Raw genomic sequence first — 19,587 nt, 5'->3', positions numbered from 1 at the left:
AACATCCAGTAATAATAATCCAACAAAACCACAGGAGAAACCCCCCCCACTTGATGACGTCAGCAAAAGCACCAGTGACCTACTTTTGGTGACCCCGTTTCGTGTCTGCAGGATGCTAGTAAACAAATGCAGTAAAAACACCAGAAGCAGCTGACCGATTCCACCATGATGAAAACTTGCTGTTTCTGTTGGAATCTCAAACAAGGCAGCATAGCCAGCGGGATATGGACTCTGGTATGTACGTAGTCCAGTTGTGGACAGATATACATATACATTTGTATTTGTGATTTCTCGCCCAGATTTATTCAAGGAAGACTTCACATAATCTGCTAACATGTTTAATATTAACAACAGAAATTTTGAGTCGTTTTCTGCAACTTCCTGGTCCAATGTTCGCAGAACGAAACCAAGCTGCAATCACACAATCCAAAAAAGATAAGGAATTGTGCAGAAATTAGAATTTTAACAACATGCAGACATTTTGGCGGCCCTGTATAATTTCCTATTTACACATGTAGTGGGTATATATAGGCATGCATTTTCATACTGTACAGTGTATGTGTGATTGGTTTCATTCGTGAATACTAATAAATTAAGGCGATGCAAGTAGAAAAAGGGGCATGACCCCCCCCCCCCCCAAAAAAAAAAAAAAACAAAAAAAACTTGTGCTACTTGTAGGACCAAGATCTACCTTGGATCCTAGTTAGGAGGTAATACAGTAATTGTTCACCTTGTATTGACATTTAATTAATAAGTGATATTATAAACATTTTGTTTCAGGTCCTTGCTGTGTTAGAATGCTTGGTTACAATTTATAGGACAGTGTTGGGTAAGTATCATCTGCCCCCCCCCCCCCCCCCCCCCCCCACACACACATTCCCCCTCTCTCAATCCCTCCCTCTCAGATGCACGTGTGTACATTGACTCACACACATAGGGACAAGAGAGAGAATGCCTCAACCCAAATTAGGTACATATGTATGAGTTATAAGAATTAAATGTCATTTTTTATACTTATTGATGTTCATTATCAAAGTTCTTGAGTTTTTATAGTAAAAATAATGAAAATGTAGATATCTGTTTGTAAAAATTATGATTGATTTCTGCAATTTCATCTAACTTAATTCACATTATTAAAATATACATTTATTTATTATTAATATTAAATAATATTATAAACATGATATAATTATTTGCTCTGATGTGTTGATTACAATTTTTCAAAAACATTTGTTCAAAAATGGTATCGGAATGTGCAACAATGTTGTTAACACATAAGATATAGACAATGTTTAATAATATGTTAATAACCTTTGCTTACCAGCTCTAATGATAGGAGATAAGAGTCTACAGACCATGGAGTATGTGGTGTTGATCATAGGATCCATACTCTGGTTGTTCTGGATTGTGTCCTCAGTTCTTACAATAGTTGGTGCAGTACAGGTGAGCTTAGAGATTGACCTTCAGATTTTTTTTCTCTCTTTTTTTATGTACAGACACAGATTTTTGTGTACACATAGCCGTCACCTGCACCTGTTGTCACAGTAGCTGTCTTCGGTCGCTGTCATTGTTGTTGCCATGCACTTTCAGGGGTAAAACAATAAGTGGAAAAACATTTTACCTAATGTCTTCAAACCTACGGAACTGATGAATATTCATAAAATACAGGTCGAGTTTTTTCACCTTTTAAGTTGATCCAACTTGAACAATGGCAGAGAATCTTACCTTTACATCAAATTGAGCACAGTTGCTGAGCTTACCTATGCCTGTTTTAGTATGCATCAAAAGGCTCCATCACCAATCAGGGCAGTTACTATAGTAAGCTCAGCTCCAGTGCTAACTTCTTACTCATATTATTTTAAGTGTACTTTTTTGAGAGATAAAATGCTGGAATTATGAATCTTTACTCACCATTCTTCCATCTTGTGAGATCACCCCCCTTGGTTATTATACATAGTAAATAGGCTAAATCTTTCATGAGTAATAATTGAAGTTAATTATTGATATACTTCTAAGATGGTTGAGGATCTTGATTTCAAAATTTTTTCAGAGAAAGAAAACGTTCTACATCCCCTGGTTTGTGGCTACTGGCTTGCAGTGTTTCTTAATGTTGTTCCAATGTTTTTACATGACTGTAGTTTTGAGTAAGTACCAAGGGAAGATTTTTTTTTTTTACATTTGTGTGAAAAAATTAAAATATTATTATAAACCTGAATTATTGTTGTAACAGTATCAAGGAGATTTCTCTGGCACATAATCTTAAATTTTAAAGGAATATTAATTTATATCAAACTTAAGTAAACTAGTCTAGTTAAATTTAAGAGATTGGATATGTTGATACATAATGTTACATAATTATGTCAGATATGTTTTCATAAAGCACTACACTGATGGTATAATAAGTGAAAAGTTCACGAGTTTTCATGAATCTTTGTGTGTGTGTGTGTGTGAGAGAGAGAGAGAGAGAGAGAGAAGAGAGAAGTTTTTATACCCATTCCCTATCTGTGCCCCCCTTCTGTTGCCCCTTTACCCCCTTATTATGCCCCAAAACTCCCTTCATTTTCCTATCTCTGCTCCTTAACTCCTTTAATGTACCTCATGTATGCCCCTTTCTATGCTCCGAACCCCTTTTCTGTGACCCTGTGCTTGTAGACTTGCCCCTCCCCCCCCTCAGGTCCTCAATGGAGCATTTGAATATGTGTGTGTAATATGATGTTGTCAATATGAATCTTTATTTCAGCCTCGGCAGGCATAGCATGGACAATTGCTGTAATAGCAGTACAATTAATCGTGCTGGGCATTTGTGTAAGTATTTATAAGACTAGTGTGCTTTAGGCCCTTTTCTTCTGGCTCGGTACCTTGCATAGTCATTTTAAGCTATGTGTTCATTATAATAAGCAAGATAAAATGTTCTCTTAGACTCTCCTGTGTTGTCTGTAAATTAACTGTACATTATACATCTCACCAAATCTATTTTTCCTCAAGAAAAAGCCATTTTCTCCCACTTCCAAATCATTGTACATTTTGATAGAAATACTGACATCAGGTACTAGTACTTTTACTGAAAAAAGTTCTTAAAACTATCTTAAAACTCTGAATTGGAAAAGTTACACTAAGCTTTCAGAATATTCAGGCGTAAGAAATATGACTTCAGACATTTTAAAACCTGTATAGTACAGATTTAATTGTTATAAGACTATGTTGTAATTCTAGATCTATGCCATGGTTTGTGTTGGTATGGACTTGAAATGCATGAACAGAGAACAAAGGGTAAGTGAGTGATCAACTTCAGTCATTGCTTCAAGGATTTCCAAATTGAACAAGTGATAGAATTAGTGACTGCCTGTTATTATTGACGAGCTTTGATATGGTGACTTTTTATCTAGCCTAGTGTAGTTAAGAGCTTGTCCACGAGAGAACCAGCCCAGGGTGGCAAGGTGGGGGTCAGCGGATTTCAACCAAATTTGTTGTATGGATGCATATTAGGAAGTTATTCATGAGTTAGGAAGGAATCCCAAAAATATCCTTTCTTCAGAGAATTATAGCCTATTATAAGTCATGGCTTATGTAGCCTCTTTGAGACTCCATTTTTACCTAGGAAAAATAATGATATATTTTGTGTAAATTAAACAAAAATGGAGAAAACTAAAAAATATTAGACCTTACAATCACTGAAAACAATCATTTGGCTTGCCACAGATATATGTAGAATTCAGATAAGACCCTGCTTGGGCGAGCCACACCCATTTATAACACCCCTCCCCCCAAAGTCCAATTTTGATACTACCATCTTTAATTGCATATATCTCCATCTTCACAGGGTTTACAGCTATAAAACTGCATGAATATTTTAGGCAGATATGGATCATTCCAAATCAAGTTTCAAAAGTTACTGCTGTATTAAAACAGGTACTAAAAAATACCTCCAAAGTTGGCCATTTTTAAGGCAAAAAATCGTGGTGGATTCATTCAAGTCTATGTAGACAATGGGTTTGATTAATTTATTAAACCATTTTGCTGTACAATGATGTTACTAAATTAATAGGGCTGGTGAACATGGAAAGTGGGTGTGTACTAATGAATATCAGGTCAGTAGGTCAAGGTCACTGGGCTTCATATTTGTAAATTGCCATATATGGACTTCTTAATTTATATGGACAAAAAGTTTAGAGGAAATAAATCATAGATTCTGTTACTTTGGATAGGCACTGGCAATTAACTTGAGAGTTTACAAGATAATTTTAATATATATATATATTTTTTTTTAATATCATCAATTTGGTGAATACAAATTAAAATCTTATTTTAGTAGCGATTTCTTTTTGGTGCAATATTTATCATATAGAGATCAGGATATGCCAAAGTATTTATGATAGCAAAGCCAGAACAAATCTTTTTTAATTATCAACAGTTTTTTTAATCATCCACACCACTTTTTGGTGACTATTTATGAGCATACAGTAACTAAGAAATTATTAAATTTAGTTTATTGTTGTCTCAGATGAATAATTACAAATAATAAAAAAAAATTACAAAATTATAATATAGCAATACATGCAAAGCAGTGCAACATTAGTTGTGATCATTACAAACTATATCATAATGTAGCAAAACAAGATAATTTTCTATTCAAAAAGCAAAACTAACACAACCGCAAAATATATCCTGGTGTTATGAAACATCTTTGCACTTTTGTATCAAACATTACAGCTGATAACATCAAAGTTTTTACTACATTCAAAAATAACTGCCGATTTTTTCTTCCTGAATAGTCTGTAACCCTCCTTACTGACATTTCAATCTCATCTTCATGCTCACAAATGCTAGGTTCTGCTGGCCTGTTTCTTGTGCCCCTCTAAACTCCTTCAGTAAAAACTCCTTTACTTTATTTGAATATAGTTTCAAAGGTTTAGATGACTTTAAAGCTCATCCATTGTGTAACTCAGTGAGATATTCAAGAGGGTGGAGTTCTCACACAGCTGATGTGCTTTAAGTTTTTCTTTAGTCAGATTGTTGGCCCACTAGACTTTAATTTGATCAAAAGCTGTTTTTTTTGGCACATTTCATAACTGTGGTCTAAAAAAGACCTTACAAATACTCTTCAGTCTTAGTAGCAAAAGATTTCAGAGAAAACTTCTCTGGACAAGAAAAAATTTCCCTGTTTGTGATCTTGCTTGGTATAGTCCCAGTTGGCATATTTGCCTCAGAAAAACCCAAATTAACTTTAACATCAGTATCACTCATGTTAAAACTGCTCAAGAAAGGGAGACACCTTTTCTCATGTTGTAGGAATCAAGAAAGCTAAATTGTTGTAATTGGACACTCCAGTCCATGCAGGTTTGGAAGATGTCTGTCTAGCTGGATGTAGAAAATGGCTCCAACTGCAGAAACTAGGGCCTCGTGCATCTCCTCAGCATTTGTTATATTGTGGCTTTCATTTACATACATGCCTTTCTACAACAGCCGTCATTTCCACACTAGTTTCAGTTTCTGCAAGACTTTGGACTCTTTTGCTGACCATAAGATCACTGTGTGTCAAATAACACTTCTCAAATATGCCTGAAATATAAATATAGCTTACTATAGACACATGAAAACACTTATCTGAAAGTTAATTGATACATTGATGAAAAATAAATTATTATCCCATTTGTCCATGTTTTATAAGTAAGGCATGGTTTCGAATATTAATTATGAGCCTAGCAATTTTGCCAAGACCAGCCCTAGCTTCAATCTAATTCCAATTGTTACCCTTAAATTTATTTTACCCAAGTACCATTAAACCTACATAAATACCCACACAATTATAGCTTAAAAGATAAAATTATCACAGGTCCTTAGGCTGCAATTTCATTATTTGAAAGGGGGCATTTTTCTTTTTAAAAAAATGGACCGTTTACCATTAAAAAATTACAGCTAGATCATTTTTCTGAGTGAACTTTTTTTCTGGATTTTAGCCTGTATTAAAATACAAACAAACCCGTTTCTTACCTGTACCAAGTGGCATCAGTATATTCAAATGGCTTTTTGTCTACACTGACATCTGCAAGTTAATCCCATGACATATTTCGTTATAGGCTCGTTTTCCCCTGTGTGGATGGTTTCCAGCACAAACCAAGCCCATATCCCAGTGCTGGTCACATGGTGTAACCCATTTATTCTCCCAAAGATACTTGAAAAAGTCCAATTACTGTCATCGGATACACACCTGACAAGAATCAGTTTGCTTTCGTAACTCACGCTGTTTTGGTTCACGTAAACGCGACGAAGATGACTGTTAATATCTCTGTTGCAATTTTTCAATACACTACATGTTTTTTTATATCAGTAGACAGAGTATAAACCACATGATATACGACTTCGTTGAGGAAGATTTGTAAACAAACAGTCTGCGATTTCCGCCGTTGGATAATGACGTTGTGTTGTTCTGACGTTAGTACATTCTTACAGTCGGCATGACGTCACAAGATGGCCGCCACGCCCGGACTAGGGTAAAACAATCTGTAAGCTCCATTGCTCCCCATGTTAAAATGATCAACTTTGATCGTCTGTATCTCTCACACCGGTAGATAATTAAACTTGACAACTGTTTAATTATATCACCATAGGTATTTAGTGTCAGGAAATGGCCATCAAGGACCTTTTCTAGCATTGATGCCGATTTTATCAGCGATTGAAATGCACCCACCTTACACTGTTATTATATGAGCTGCAGTTAGTTCTGATTGTTTTTCAGGTAAGAAGTTCCAATGGCTTTGTTATCGGATGAATCTGTCCACTGACAGCGATTGAACAGAACTTACCTGGATCCTCAAACAATCATAGAGCCCTTTGAGATGGTTTAATTGGAAGAAAGTGATCTTATCAGTTGGTGTCATTGTAACAAATAGAACTAAAACAGATATGATCTTCACAGGTGTGGTCATTGTATTTGTCTTTGAAAAGGGGAGCTGAAAGAAAGCTCTAATGACAGTTTATTAGTCTGATTTTATTACTGAAAGTACATGCCATTGAGAATTTGAACAATTTTTTCTAGTAATTTTTAATACCCATGTTGCTGCAGACATTCAGAATTGAGATCATGGACAGGAATAAAACTTTTGCATACTCAATAAATCATTTAATTATTGTATTATGAAGTGTGTAAATGGCAATAATGTGCTATTGGAACAGATAACTAATACTTTTTCTATGTGATGTTGTACACTTTCATCAAGAGGATAGAATGCAAGAAAGCTATCAATGCACATACTCCAGTATATGAACTGGAAGAAACAAGCGGGTGGAGCTGTTTGCTGAGTAAAATCTATTAACCCATGCAATAAGAAAAGACACTCAGCAATCAAATTTTTGTTATGGATTTAGTTTTTTTATCCTTTTGACACTACTGTTATATTTGCTTAAGTTTTTTATATCATAGAAATTCTAATTCATTTTTACTGTACAAATGTTTATTCAGAATGCAACTTTACAGCATATGTCAAGGAATTTTATAACTCCTTACATTATAGATAGAAATAAAATGTAAATTTAAAGTCAACAAGTTTTATTGTATCTTTCATTTTGCATTTTGTTTAAGAATTCAAAGTGATTTATGACAGTTAAATATGCATTCAATTCGGATTTTTATAGATCGTACTTTGTATTGTGATATTGAGTCTGATGTTCTAAAAATGAAAATGAAATAACTACCTTATAAATTTATATTATTTTCTAAAAAAAAAACACCATGAACTTCATTTAGCATCAGAGTCAAAAATGATTTGTAGATTTTGACAACTTAAAAAGATTTAAGTGAGGCTTTCATTCAAAACTTTTTTGTTTAATTGGATAATTATGGATGAATCTATTTATGAAAAATAATTTTGGCAGGCCTCTTAAAAAATTGTTTACGTTTTTGCAGAAATTATAAAAGCTGAAAAAGTATTTCATAGTCTCTTCAAACATAATTCCAGGCAACAGTAGAAAAAGAAATTTTAATGAAAAACACAGCAGTGACAAATTAAAATTCTTTTTGAAAGCACATTTATTGCATTACTTGAGACACCTGCTTTGAACACGACAGGTGAGCAATGTCTACCCCCTTTTCTAGCTTATCAAATCTTTCAAACTGAGACCTCTAAAAGCAATATGAATATAATAGTTTTCTTTGTTTAGATAATGATTTTATTATACAAGAATTCTGACTGTATATTAATGAACTGGGTGCGTATAGGTCATAGTGTCCCAGTAGGAAAAATTGCTTTAAAAATAGTACACCACCATCGTTGATAAAGTAGCCACTGACGCTAGAAAATCCTTTTGATGGCCATTTCCCTGAGCTAAATACGTAAGTGAATATCAACAAACAGTTGTCACGCGTATTTGTTCACAGATATACTTGATACAGACGATAAAATATGCCTATTACAACATGCATCTGGTGTAAACTGAAATTGCAGCCCGTTGGAGGAGTGTTGGTATTATCGCTGATAAAATCACCATCAGCTCTAGAAAATCCTCCTGAGGCCCATTGACTGACGCTACAAACCCTAGTGAATATAACCAAGTGGTTGTCACAAGTAATTGTCCTCTGGTCTGCTTGATATGAACGATCAAAGTTCACCAATTTAACATTGAGAGTAATGGGCGCAAGCCAATGTTTTACCCTAGTCCAAAATGAGAGCCTCGTTCTGGGTTCAGTAATCCTGTAACCGACTGTAAGAATTAGTTTCACATGATTTTAAAATGTGTTAGATGCTTGTTTTAACCAGAAAAAAATTAGAATAGGTAAAATGAAAATAAAAAGTTCAACTAACAGTGTTTTAAACCATTCGTTGACTTGAAAGAGATAGCTGAAGTTCAGTGCACCGATATATTTGTTCGGATATATTTACGAAAAAATGAAGAAATTAGGTCATGTTCTATCTGTTACAACGGACAAGTTGTAGAACAGCAGTAAGTTTTGATTTCATGTATAAATAGATTAATGAGTTATCTGTTAGTCCTGAACACGCTTTACCCCAAAGACCTGTGAAGATAAAGATATTGTCAAAAATAGAAGGGGGGTGTTCAAAGCATGTGGTCTGTAGGCCTGAGAAAAACGCTTGGTTTGTTACCATGGAAACAAAGAGAGTGGAAAAAGTGTATATCATTTTAATCCCCTATCTTTAGGTTATAATATATCACCAAACTAAATCATTTGGTGACACCTGTATAAACTTTAAGGCCAATCAATATAACCCTGTTTTTCAGAAGAATTTTTGGTTGATAAACCGGGGGCGTCTCGATAGTCCGAAGGTTCATTGGTCCGAAGGTTCATTGGTCCGAAAATTCGTCAATTTTTCATCAGATTTTTAACAAAAAGGTTCATTGGTCCGAAGGTTCATTAGTCCGAAAATTAAAGGTCCATTGGTCCGAAGGTTCATTAGTCCGAAGGTTCGATAGTCCGAAGGTTCATTAGTCCGAAGGTTCGATAGTCCGAAACATTTTAAGATGTTCTTCGATTTTAAGAATTATAATTACAAACGGAATCTAAGGGTGTGTTCCCAACGAAACTATCATTCTACGTAGATTGATCCAACTCCACCAGGATTCTCACTGTATGCAATCAGATTAGCAATCCTGGAGCTGCTAGGGGGTGATTAACTTTCGTGTGAACTCAGCTTCTAGAATCTTTATCATTTCGTTTTGAGTGCGACCGAAACGCACGTGAAAATTATCCATATAGGTCGTATTGTTTCCGTGAACTACTCTTTACAATGTGGGGAAGTTTGGGGATATGCAATGGCTACCCTTTCCAACTCATGAACACCATACATGTTACACATGAAATATTGAATAAAGATTGGAACGCATAAAATGAGAGGACGCCTATAATGACATTTTCTTACGATGTCTTAAGATACTATGATTAGAATTCAAATTCTTCTAACCTACACATTTCTTAAATTATGTAAAAGTTATAGAATAATTGCATTTCCAAACAAACTATGTTGTTGTTCGCACAGCCCACTCCCCTACCCTCCCCCCCCCACCCCCCCAAAAAAAAAAAAAAAAAAAAAAAAAAAAAAAAAAAAAAAAAAAAAAAAAAGCCGTTCCGCCAGCAGTACTGTATTACTCATAGGGATGAGGATGAATTAACTGGAGTGTAAACTTGGCATATAAACAAAAATTACGAGCATTTACGAAAACAAGCTTTTCCCTTACTAGGCCTTTAAACATAAAAATTGTATCAGAATACAGTAATATGCTCAAATATCCACAAATAGTAATACATATTTAATTCCACCCCCTCTTCCCCAGCAATACTGACGGTGCTGAAACGTTTATAATCTGAAATAGAAATGTGGCAAAGCCATATCAACCCGGTGGGCCTATTTATTTATTTATTTATTTATTTATTTATTTATTTATTTATTAAACGTAAAGTACAAGTGAGAAGGCAGTTTGAACATGTTGAAATATTCTAAAACAGTTAAACTTCTAATCTGATGAACAACATCAAAAATGCTGTCTTTGTAACAAATTCATTTAAACGAAGAAAAACGTACTCTGCAAAAAGTAGATACACTTGTGACTCGTGAGAAAATTTCCATTTGATTTTACAAAATAAACCTTTGCAGTTAAATATCGTCAACTTCCAATCCCATGAAAAACATCAAGATCTGTTTTTTTTTTTTTTTTTTTTTTTTTTTTTTTTTTTTTTTTTTGTAACTAATGTAATATGCTAGTATTGACGTTATTTTTGCCCGTGCAGACCTAACTTTTAAACCCTCTACCAGGGCGACTGATAGATTTTTTACAGATATTCACAGATGTGTCTCTAGATAACTAGGTGGTCATTTTGAGACACCAACAATTTTCGGGGCCCTTTAGCGGGCCCCAGATCCTACGCCAAGGGGGGTGGGGGCTTTGCATCCGCGGACCCCCCTTCAAATAATCTTGGATCTGCCCCTGTACATGTAATTCACTATACACTTATACAGCGGGCCTACATTCGGACTATCGAACCTTCGGACTAATGAACCTTCGGACCAATGAACCTTTGGACTATCGAACCTTCGGACCAATGAACCTTCAATGCACATTCGGACCATTGAACCTTCGGACCAATGAACCTTCGGACTATTGAACCTTCGGACTATCGCTACGGCCCCGATAAACCCCCCAAATTGTCACTGGCCATATCTCTGTAAGTAGGGATTTTTTTCAGGAAATATTGCAGCCTCAGATATTGTTCATATAAAGGTTCAAACACACCAAATATGATGTGAATCCGTTCACCCCCACCTTGCCGCATTTTCTACATTTGGTTTGGTTTTCTCGTGGACACACACTTAAAATCTTTGGAGATGTATTTATTACCAGCGACACAACTGGATTTGTAAAAAGATAAATATTAATTTCTGATGGTCAGTAATAGCAGTAGAGACGCTAGTACTAGTAATGAATCATCTTATAAACTTTGTCTGGTCCAACATTGACTCTTTTAAAAAGAACTGTACACTAGAGAAGCTGCAACCACTTCTATTATAGTTTGTGATTATGCTATGCTACATTTCAGGTTGGTCAACATGCATTTGTCCCCATGGCACCTGTTGGGGTTGGAGCCAGCGCCCCAGGGGCCTACCCCCAGGGTTACCAGGCGCCCCAGGGGCAGTATCCAGTGGCTTACTATGCAGTCTGCCCCCCAGGGGCGACCACAGGGCCAGCTTCTGCTCCCCCAGCATACCAGGAGAAGCCCCACCCAGATAATTACCATTAATTCAACCAACTTGGATTTCTTTGTCTTTGTTGCTGTCACAGGAGAAATCTGTGATTCAGCAAAAATTTTGGTTATGATGCACAATCTACATTGGACCTTTATCAAAAAAATGTCATTTTTTGGAAAATGTCAACCAATCTCAATACTTCACCAAGGTATATCCCAAACTGGGAAAAATTATTATCCACAGGGTCATTTTCGAATTTATTTGAAAATACAATGGAGATTTTGATCTTAAAATTCAAAATTTGATCTTTTGCACAGAGGAAGTTTTAACTGAATTTCCAAACTCAAAGGACTGTGTATTGAACCAGATAATGTCATTGTCATCTGGAATAAGATTATCATCATCCACTCAAAACCCCAAATGAATGGGAGCCTACTGTCAGAAAATGTGTGAACATTTTGGTGGTTTTTTGTTTGCTGTAACTCCAACAGGCACACTTGTTCAAAGTCAGCCATGAAAGCAAATTATTTGGTGTAGCCAAAAGTATTATGTATATGAAAAGGCTATATGCTATTTTTTCATAGGCCGATATTATTCTTTTTCACATGGCATTGTGAGGTATTTCAAATGGTGCATGCAATTTTCATTAAATCTCAGCAGTTAACTGAGCAGACATTATACTTATTATTATACATTTGTAGTCAGTGTGATATATTTTTAAGCTGCATATACTGTTTTTGCTTGTCAGAACTGCATTTAAGAGGCATTTGTTTTTGTTTTGCATGTTAAATGATCTTTTTGACAACTGATTTGTCTGTGTTTTTTATAAATTGGAACTTAAATCAAAATGTTTTCCAGTAGCTTTTTGTCCAATTTATCATATGATAACAGTACAGTGGATTTGGAAAACATTAAAAATATAATTATATATTTATATATATGACAATCAAGTTGTGCATATAAGAAAGTATTCTTATGCAATTTAGAAATTTTAAACAGGCATAAAATGATTTTATATTATTTAGAAAAAAATTAGCAACCTCGTAATCCAGTGAACATTATATTCAAATGTATAGTAAACTTTTTTCACAACAATTGCTCCATCTTGGGGTTCTGATTTGCGATGTGCTGCCATGTGATCAGGCAAGAGGCCACCTCACTCGTTATCTTTCATTTGTTTCCTTCCTTTTGGGCACATGTTCTTCCCAAAGCATGTGCTCTTTAACACAATAGAAATATGGTGTTTGTTCGGACCTCCTGGCTTCCCAGCTGCTTTAAAAATAAAGAGCATTTGATGTTGAAGGAAGCATTCAGCAGGGTCATTCACATTTCATCCATGTTACATGTGCATGGTGTTTTATATCATATTTTTTTTTTTAAAGAAATTAATAGAGATGTGACTTATTTTAGTGAATAAGTCTTAAAGTATGACGTGGGGTCCAGGAAGCCCTCTGCATCTATCTCAAAAAATTATATTATTTTTGGCTTCAAAAAATTCTGAAATCTGCTGATACTGAGTTTTTCCATGATAGCGGAGAGACCTATAGCATAAAACTGAAAATTATTGGGCACGCCAGAGTGATGTCAAGGTCAATACTTGAGAGTAAATCCTGTTGTTAAATATATTTTTATTGTGACATTACAGGTTATTTACAAAATTTTAATCTTTTTACTGGAGGTGCTTTCTTCCAAGCATCAAAGCTAAGTTTTTTGTACAACAAATGAACATGGACTTGTTGAACTCACTGTATTTAAAAATCTGACATGTAAGTTCCTGATAATTGTCAGATTGAACTACTATACATAGTTTTAACAAACTAGACATGTATCTTTTCTGTTGTTCAGCACACAATTACATTATTCCCTAATTTTTTTTATTATTTTAAATATCTTTCCTTTTATTGAGCTACATGCACAACTTTACCCACTGCCATGATTATATATTATGTGTTAATAATAGGATCCAACATAAGAACTTATCATATCATTTTGATGATATATTAATATAAATAAATGCTTTTCATTAATACTTTTTGATTTCTTTTGTACCACTTTACTCTCATATCAAGCTAAGATAATTATAACTATGAGACTATAATTATAAATTACTAGTTGTACAATTTCATGAGGATGCTTTGATAAAAAAAACTACCAAAATTCCATGCTACAGCTAACGTGTCATTTAAGCATTTATTATAACTGCGAGATTCATGTGAGAACTTTTCAAGCATCTCCAGAGTATAACTATATATTAATATCATAATGTCAAAACAAAGCAAAACTTTATATGTTACCCAGGACGGAAAGAAATAAGACCATAACATATTAAATTTAAAGAAAACATTGGCATTAAATATCTTTTAGAAAAATATACCGAAATGTTCAAAAAATTAAATTAAGGAAAGATTTCAACAAAAATATTTTATTTGAAAAATAATTACATCACTATTATGTAAGTATTTCAACTAACTTCATATGATATTGAAAACTTGTCAAAATGGACAAAAATTGAACATGAGATGCCCCTTTTCAGCTAAGATATTCAATAATACTTCAGTGAACAGGTGGTGCCCTCTTTTAAACAAAATATCTACTAACACCTAACTGGTTATATGTATATATTAACTGAAGAAGCCAAAACCTGCTTTGACCACTGGTGCCCTCTTTTGGACAAAATACTGACCGTCATCATCTGTAATTACGGACTTCATTGATTTCACTTTTTACACCCATGGGTTTGTCTTTTGGAAACTGTTATATATTCAACAAGTTAATTATACATCCTATATTATATAAGAAACTGATTCCAGCCACCTATGAAACTGATCTTTTTCTGCTGCCATTGCTATTAACATCTTCCATTTTATCACATTTTCACTATTATTCAGTATATATACATAAAAAGCAACATAACCCTTGTGTACAGTTTACAATTCAAGTTATTCTGTCATAAAAAAATTAATTTTTTATTTAATTTCAAATTTTAAATTAATTTCAGAAAAAGCAACAGACAGCTTGAAAAAAGAGGAAAAAATATCACCAAGTAATATGCAAGTTTTCTAGAAAAAAGTGTCAGGTTGTATAACTGTGATATTGTTCTCATATAATTAAATAATATTTTGTATAACTGCCATTTATAGACTTCTTCCATACTAATACATACAGGCTTAAGTCCAGTTTACATAATTAAACAGTGACCTGTGTAATTTAAATCAAGTAGATCTATGCAGTCACATAAAACCCCTTTCCATTTAAGCACTAAAAATAATAAAAAAAATCAACAAAAGTTTATAAAATATCTATCCAGTACAGTACATTAAAAGCAAATCAATAATTTGACAAGTATCGAGAGAAAGAAGGAGAGGGGACAGCAAAAATATATTCCACAACAATAAGTTCCATGTAGTTCTGTAGCATTGTAAATGGCACTTTCAGAGAAGCTTAAAGAGGGGGTGGAGAGGGGCAAAAGCCACCTGTGCGCCACATCTCTGAATATCCGGAATATCTTCATCTAAACTCTCTTTGGTTTTAGAGAGTTGGCAATCGGTGAATTTAGCGTACTATCCGAGTAGTCCAATGCATTGGCTTCATAAATGGCATCATGGGAAGGTCCAGGGGCGAGAATACTGCTGAGATCTTGACTGGTCTTGTCTCCAACACTGAAATTACACAAATCAATGAGGAATCCTTATAAAAGTCATATTCTTGTACTCTAAAGTAAGCAATTTCCTCTAAAACATAAGAAATGCCATTCCTGTTTTTAAAAAGGTACAAAACTTCATTTAACTGGACTAAAGCATTCACAATCAAAGCTGATCCGCAGACTAACATCTGATCTGCTGCGGTCTGAGTTTAAAGCAATCTTTGGCTAATTTTTTCTGTAAAAATAAAAAAAAAAAGATTTTTCTTTTTTGGAATAATTACTAAGACATACCTTTGATATTCACTGTATTTTCTGGGCCAGAAGTTCCTCTCAGGCCAGTGTGTGTGGCAGTAGCACCCCGCCAGGACCAGGAGCACCATCAGCATGGTACCGCTGGAGGTTCCCACTATAATGTACAGGTTGGTGGAGTGCACATGCTCCACACTGCGGGAGGAATGACTTGAGTGAGTGACATCAGACAGCGGTTTGTCTTGTGAGTTTTCTGTAAAATTGTAGGATACTAGATTAGGAAACAAATCTTCATCAGTAATTTGTATAAAAAACATCAGTTCATTACAAGATATAATGATCATAATAATAATAATAAAGAAAAGATGTTAATTGTTACCTTTGGTTTGGCACCGTGTACCAACATAATGTTACATAATGTTACATAATTATGTCAGATATGTTTTTATAAAGCACTACACTGATGGTATAATAAGTGAAAAGTTCACGAGTTTTCATGAATCTTTATGTGTGTGTGTGTGTGTGTGTGTGTGAGAGAGAGAGAGAGAGAGAGAGAGAAGAGAGAAGTTTTTATACCCATTCCCTATCTGTGCCCCCCTTCTGTTGCCCCTTTACCCCCTTATTATTCCCCAAAACTCCCTTCATTTTCCTATCTCTGCTCCTTAACTCCTTTAATGTACCTCATGTATGCCCCTTTCTATGCTCCGAACACCTTTTCTGTGACCCTGTGCTTGTAGACTTGCCCCCCCCCCTCAGGTCCTCGATGGAATATTTGAATATGTGTGTGTAATATGATGTTGTCAATATGAATCTTTATTTCAGCCTCGGCAGGCATAGCATGGACAATTGCTGTAATAGCAGTACAATTAATCGTGCTGGGCATTTGTGTAAGTATTTATAAGACTAGTGTGCTTTTGGCCCTTTTCTTCTGGCTCGGTACCTTTTCCTGTCTCACGCCATTTTGAGAGAGTGACAGATAAATAGTCTGGCTGTTACGTTGGAGAATCACCTAAATGGAGGATCCACGTTCAACACGACCAGTTTACAGGATTGATTTTGATTGGTATCATGGGTCTTGTGAGAAAAGTTAAAAAACATTTGTTAAATAATAGGACCAGTCAAAGGGAAAACTGCATGTACTGCTCAATGTGAAAGTGGCCTCAATTTGGAGATGGTCGCTTTGTTTGTTACGTAGAGATTGAGGGATCTCAGAGGGACCCCCCTTAAGAACATTCATCTTGCATAGTCATTTTAAACTTTGTGTTAATAAACAAGATAAAATTTTCTCCAAGACTCTCCTGTGGTGTCTATAAATTAACTGTACATTATACATGAATTTTCACCAAATAATTTTTTTAACCTGTATAGTATAGATTTAATTGTTATTTAACTATTTTGTTATTCTAGATCTATGCCATGGTTTGCGTTGGTATGGACTTAAAATACATGAACAGAGAACAAAGGGTAAGTGATAATCAACTTTAGTTGTTGCTTCTGAGACTCCCAAATTGAACAGGTGATAGAAACATTGGCTGCCTTCTATGACATGAGCTATGATATGGTGAATTTTCATCTAGTTCACATCTTTGGAGATGTATTTATTACTAGCAACACAGCTGGGTTTGTAAAAAAATAATAATTATAATAAAGATTAATTTCTGATGGTTAGTAATAGCACTTAGAGATGCACTACTGTTACAGAAGTGAACGAACTTCAACTTTCTTTAAAGAACTGTACACTAGAGAACCCGCATCCACTTCTATTACATCTTGTGATTATGCTATGCTATATTTCAGGGTGGTCAACATGCATTTGTCCCCATGGCACCTGTTGGGGTTGGAGCCAGTGCCCCAGGGGTCTACCCCCAGGGTTACCAGGTGCCCCAGGGGCAGTACCCAGTGGCTTACTATGCAGTCTGTCCCCCAGGGGCGACCACAGGGCCAGCTCCTGCTCCTCCAGCGTACCAGGAGAAGCCCCACCCAGATAATTACCATTAATTCAAACAACTTGGATTTCTTTGTCTTTGCTGCTGTCACAGGAGAAATCTGTGATTCAGCAAAAATTTTGGTCATGATGCACAATCTACATTGGACCTTTATCAAAAAAATGTCATTTTTTGGAAAATGTCAACCAATCTCAATACTTCACCAAGGTATATCCCAAACTGGGAAAAATTATTATCCACAGGATCATTTTTGAATTTATTTGAAAATACAATGGAGATTTTGATCTTAAAATTCAAAATTTGATCTTTTGCACAGAGGAAGTTTTAAGAGCGCATTCTCAACGAATTAAGCCAGGCTTTACAAAGCCGGTGACCTAAAAATGGCGGACGTACATGAAAGAAAAACCGCCTAATCTTTTAATAGTCTCTCCGCCTCTCACACGCCTCCCCACACGTCGTCCCTGCGGGGTACAGTAATTAAATCTCGGCTCCGAACATTAATATTTCCGTGAATATCTCTGGTGATATTATCTCCGTAGATAGTCGATTCATTGCTGCTCTACGGGCCAAATTTTTCCTTTTTCGTCTCTGTTTTCAAAGATAATAGAACAGAAGAGCTTTTTTCCTTCGATCGCCTTCAGCCGCCATGGTTTCTTCACCACGAGTATAACTGATGAGCATGCGCACTTAATATTTCTCAGGTAGCTTCCGCATGGCGAACGGAGCCGAGATTTAATTACTGTACCCCGCAGGGACGACGTGTGGGGAGGCGGAGAGACTATTAAAAGATTAGGCGGTTTTTCTTTCATGTACGTCCACCATTTTTAGGTCACCGGCTTTGTAAAGCCTGGCTTAACTCGTTGAGAATGCGCTCTAACTGAATTTCCAAACTCAAAGGACTGTGTATTGAACCAGATAATGTCATTGTCATCTGGAATAAGATTATCATCATCCACTCAAAACCCCAAATGAATGGGAGCCTACTGTCAGAAAATGTGTGAACATTTTGGTGGTTTTTTGTTTGCTGTAACTCCAACAGGCACACTTGTTCAAAGTCAGCCATGAAAGCATATTATTTGGTGTAGACAAAAGTATTATGTATATGAAAAGGCTATATGCTATTTTTTCATAGGCCGATATTATTCTTTTTCACATGGCATTGTGAGGTATTTCAAATGGTGCATGCAATTTTCATTAAGTCTCAGCAGTTAACTGAGCAGACATTATACTTACTTAGTATTTGTAGTCAGTGTGATACATTTTAAGCTGCATATACTGTTTTTGCTTGTCAGTACTGCATTTAAGAGGCATTTGTTTTTGTTTTGCATGTTAAATAATCTTTTTGACAAATGATTTGTCTGTTTTTATGTACAGACACAGATGTGTCTGTACATATTGCCATCACCTGCGTCTGTCGTCGCCGTCGCCGATGGCGATGGCGATGCCGATGGCGATGGCGATGCCGGCGCCGTGCACTTTCCTTGTAAACACGATAAGTGGAGGGCAGTTTTATTTTTTGGCTTTATATTTACAGAGCTGATGAATATTCATAAAACGCAGGTCAAGTTCGAAAATCAGCATGATCGGGCCATTATTGTAGAAGTTATGCTGTTTTTTCACTTTTCAGCATATTTTTCACATTTCCTCAGATTCAATTCTTAGGCATGTTAACAGTCTCATTATTAAACTAATAAGATACGTAAAAGTTTTTGTTTGACATTTCCTGCATCTTTACAACATTGTTAGTTGATTTTGTAAAAATGATGGTAAACTTGTTATCGTGTATTGTGTAATAAAGTGTCAAAAATGGAAATAAACACATATCATTACAGTTTGTCAGATTCAATCACCCACTATGTTCAGAATCTCATAATGGAAGAAATTGGACATTTAACACTGCTCTGTTGATATTTTTCCCATCTCATCAATTTTCTTAGTTGATCATATAAAAATGGCAGTAAACTGTTAATTTTGTTATATGTTAAAAATTGTTAAAAATTGAAAAAAAAAAAAAATTTCAGAACAGTGCTGTCTTGTTATGTACAGACACAGATGT

At 35.2% G+C, this 19,587-nt stretch overlaps 1 protein-coding gene and 2 long non-coding RNA genes across 5 annotated transcripts; 2 read left to right on the top strand and 1 right to left on the bottom strand.

Annotated features, from left to right (window-relative positions):
• Positions 1–41: 41 nt before the first annotated feature.
• Positions 42–17,853, top strand: LOC106161177 (uncharacterized). 3 transcript variants are annotated; one of them, XM_086996597.1, is made up of 7 exons: positions 42–234; positions 781–829; positions 1,325–1,443; positions 2,051–2,144; positions 16,408–16,472; positions 16,993–17,049; positions 17,383–17,853. In XM_086996597.1, the coding sequence occupies exons 1-7, from the start codon at positions 166–168 to the stop codon at positions 17,581–17,583; spliced, it is 654 nt and encodes a 217-aa protein (XP_086852723.1). In that variant the 5' UTR covers positions 42–165; the 3' UTR covers positions 17,584–17,853. The 3 variants fall into 3 exon arrangements, with proteins under 3 accessions (XP_086852723.1, XP_086852722.1, XP_086852721.1); XM_086996596.1 differs by lacking the exon at positions 16,408–16,472 and adding an exon at positions 2,741–2,805; XM_086996595.1 differs by lacking the exons at positions 16,408–16,472; positions 16,993–17,049; positions 17,383–17,853 and adding exons at positions 2,741–2,805; positions 3,214–3,270; positions 11,546–13,720.
• LOC147759657 (uncharacterized) lies at positions 6,427–7,543 on the top strand. The gene is made up of 2 exons (XR_015331540.1): positions 6,427–6,503; positions 6,737–7,543. It is a non-coding gene; the product is annotated as an uncharacterized LOC147759657 (long non-coding RNA).
• LOC147759656 (uncharacterized) lies at positions 13,305–15,986 on the bottom strand. Its single transcript, XR_015331286.1, has 3 exons — positions 15,965–15,986; positions 15,628–15,838; positions 13,305–15,352 (listed from the first exon to the last, which is right to left on the bottom strand). It is a non-coding gene; the product is annotated as an uncharacterized LOC147759656 (long non-coding RNA).
• Positions 17,854–19,587: the final 1,734 nt, after the last annotated feature.

This window comes from Lingula anatina, chromosome 10 (assembly GCF_051362555.1).
Source record: "Lingula anatina isolate TDL-2025a chromosome 10, LinAna3.0, whole genome shotgun sequence".
Taxonomy (NCBI): domain Eukaryota; kingdom Metazoa; phylum Brachiopoda; class Lingulata; order Lingulida; family Lingulidae; genus Lingula; species Lingula anatina.
This window is presented reverse-complemented; position numbering and strand designations above follow the sequence as displayed.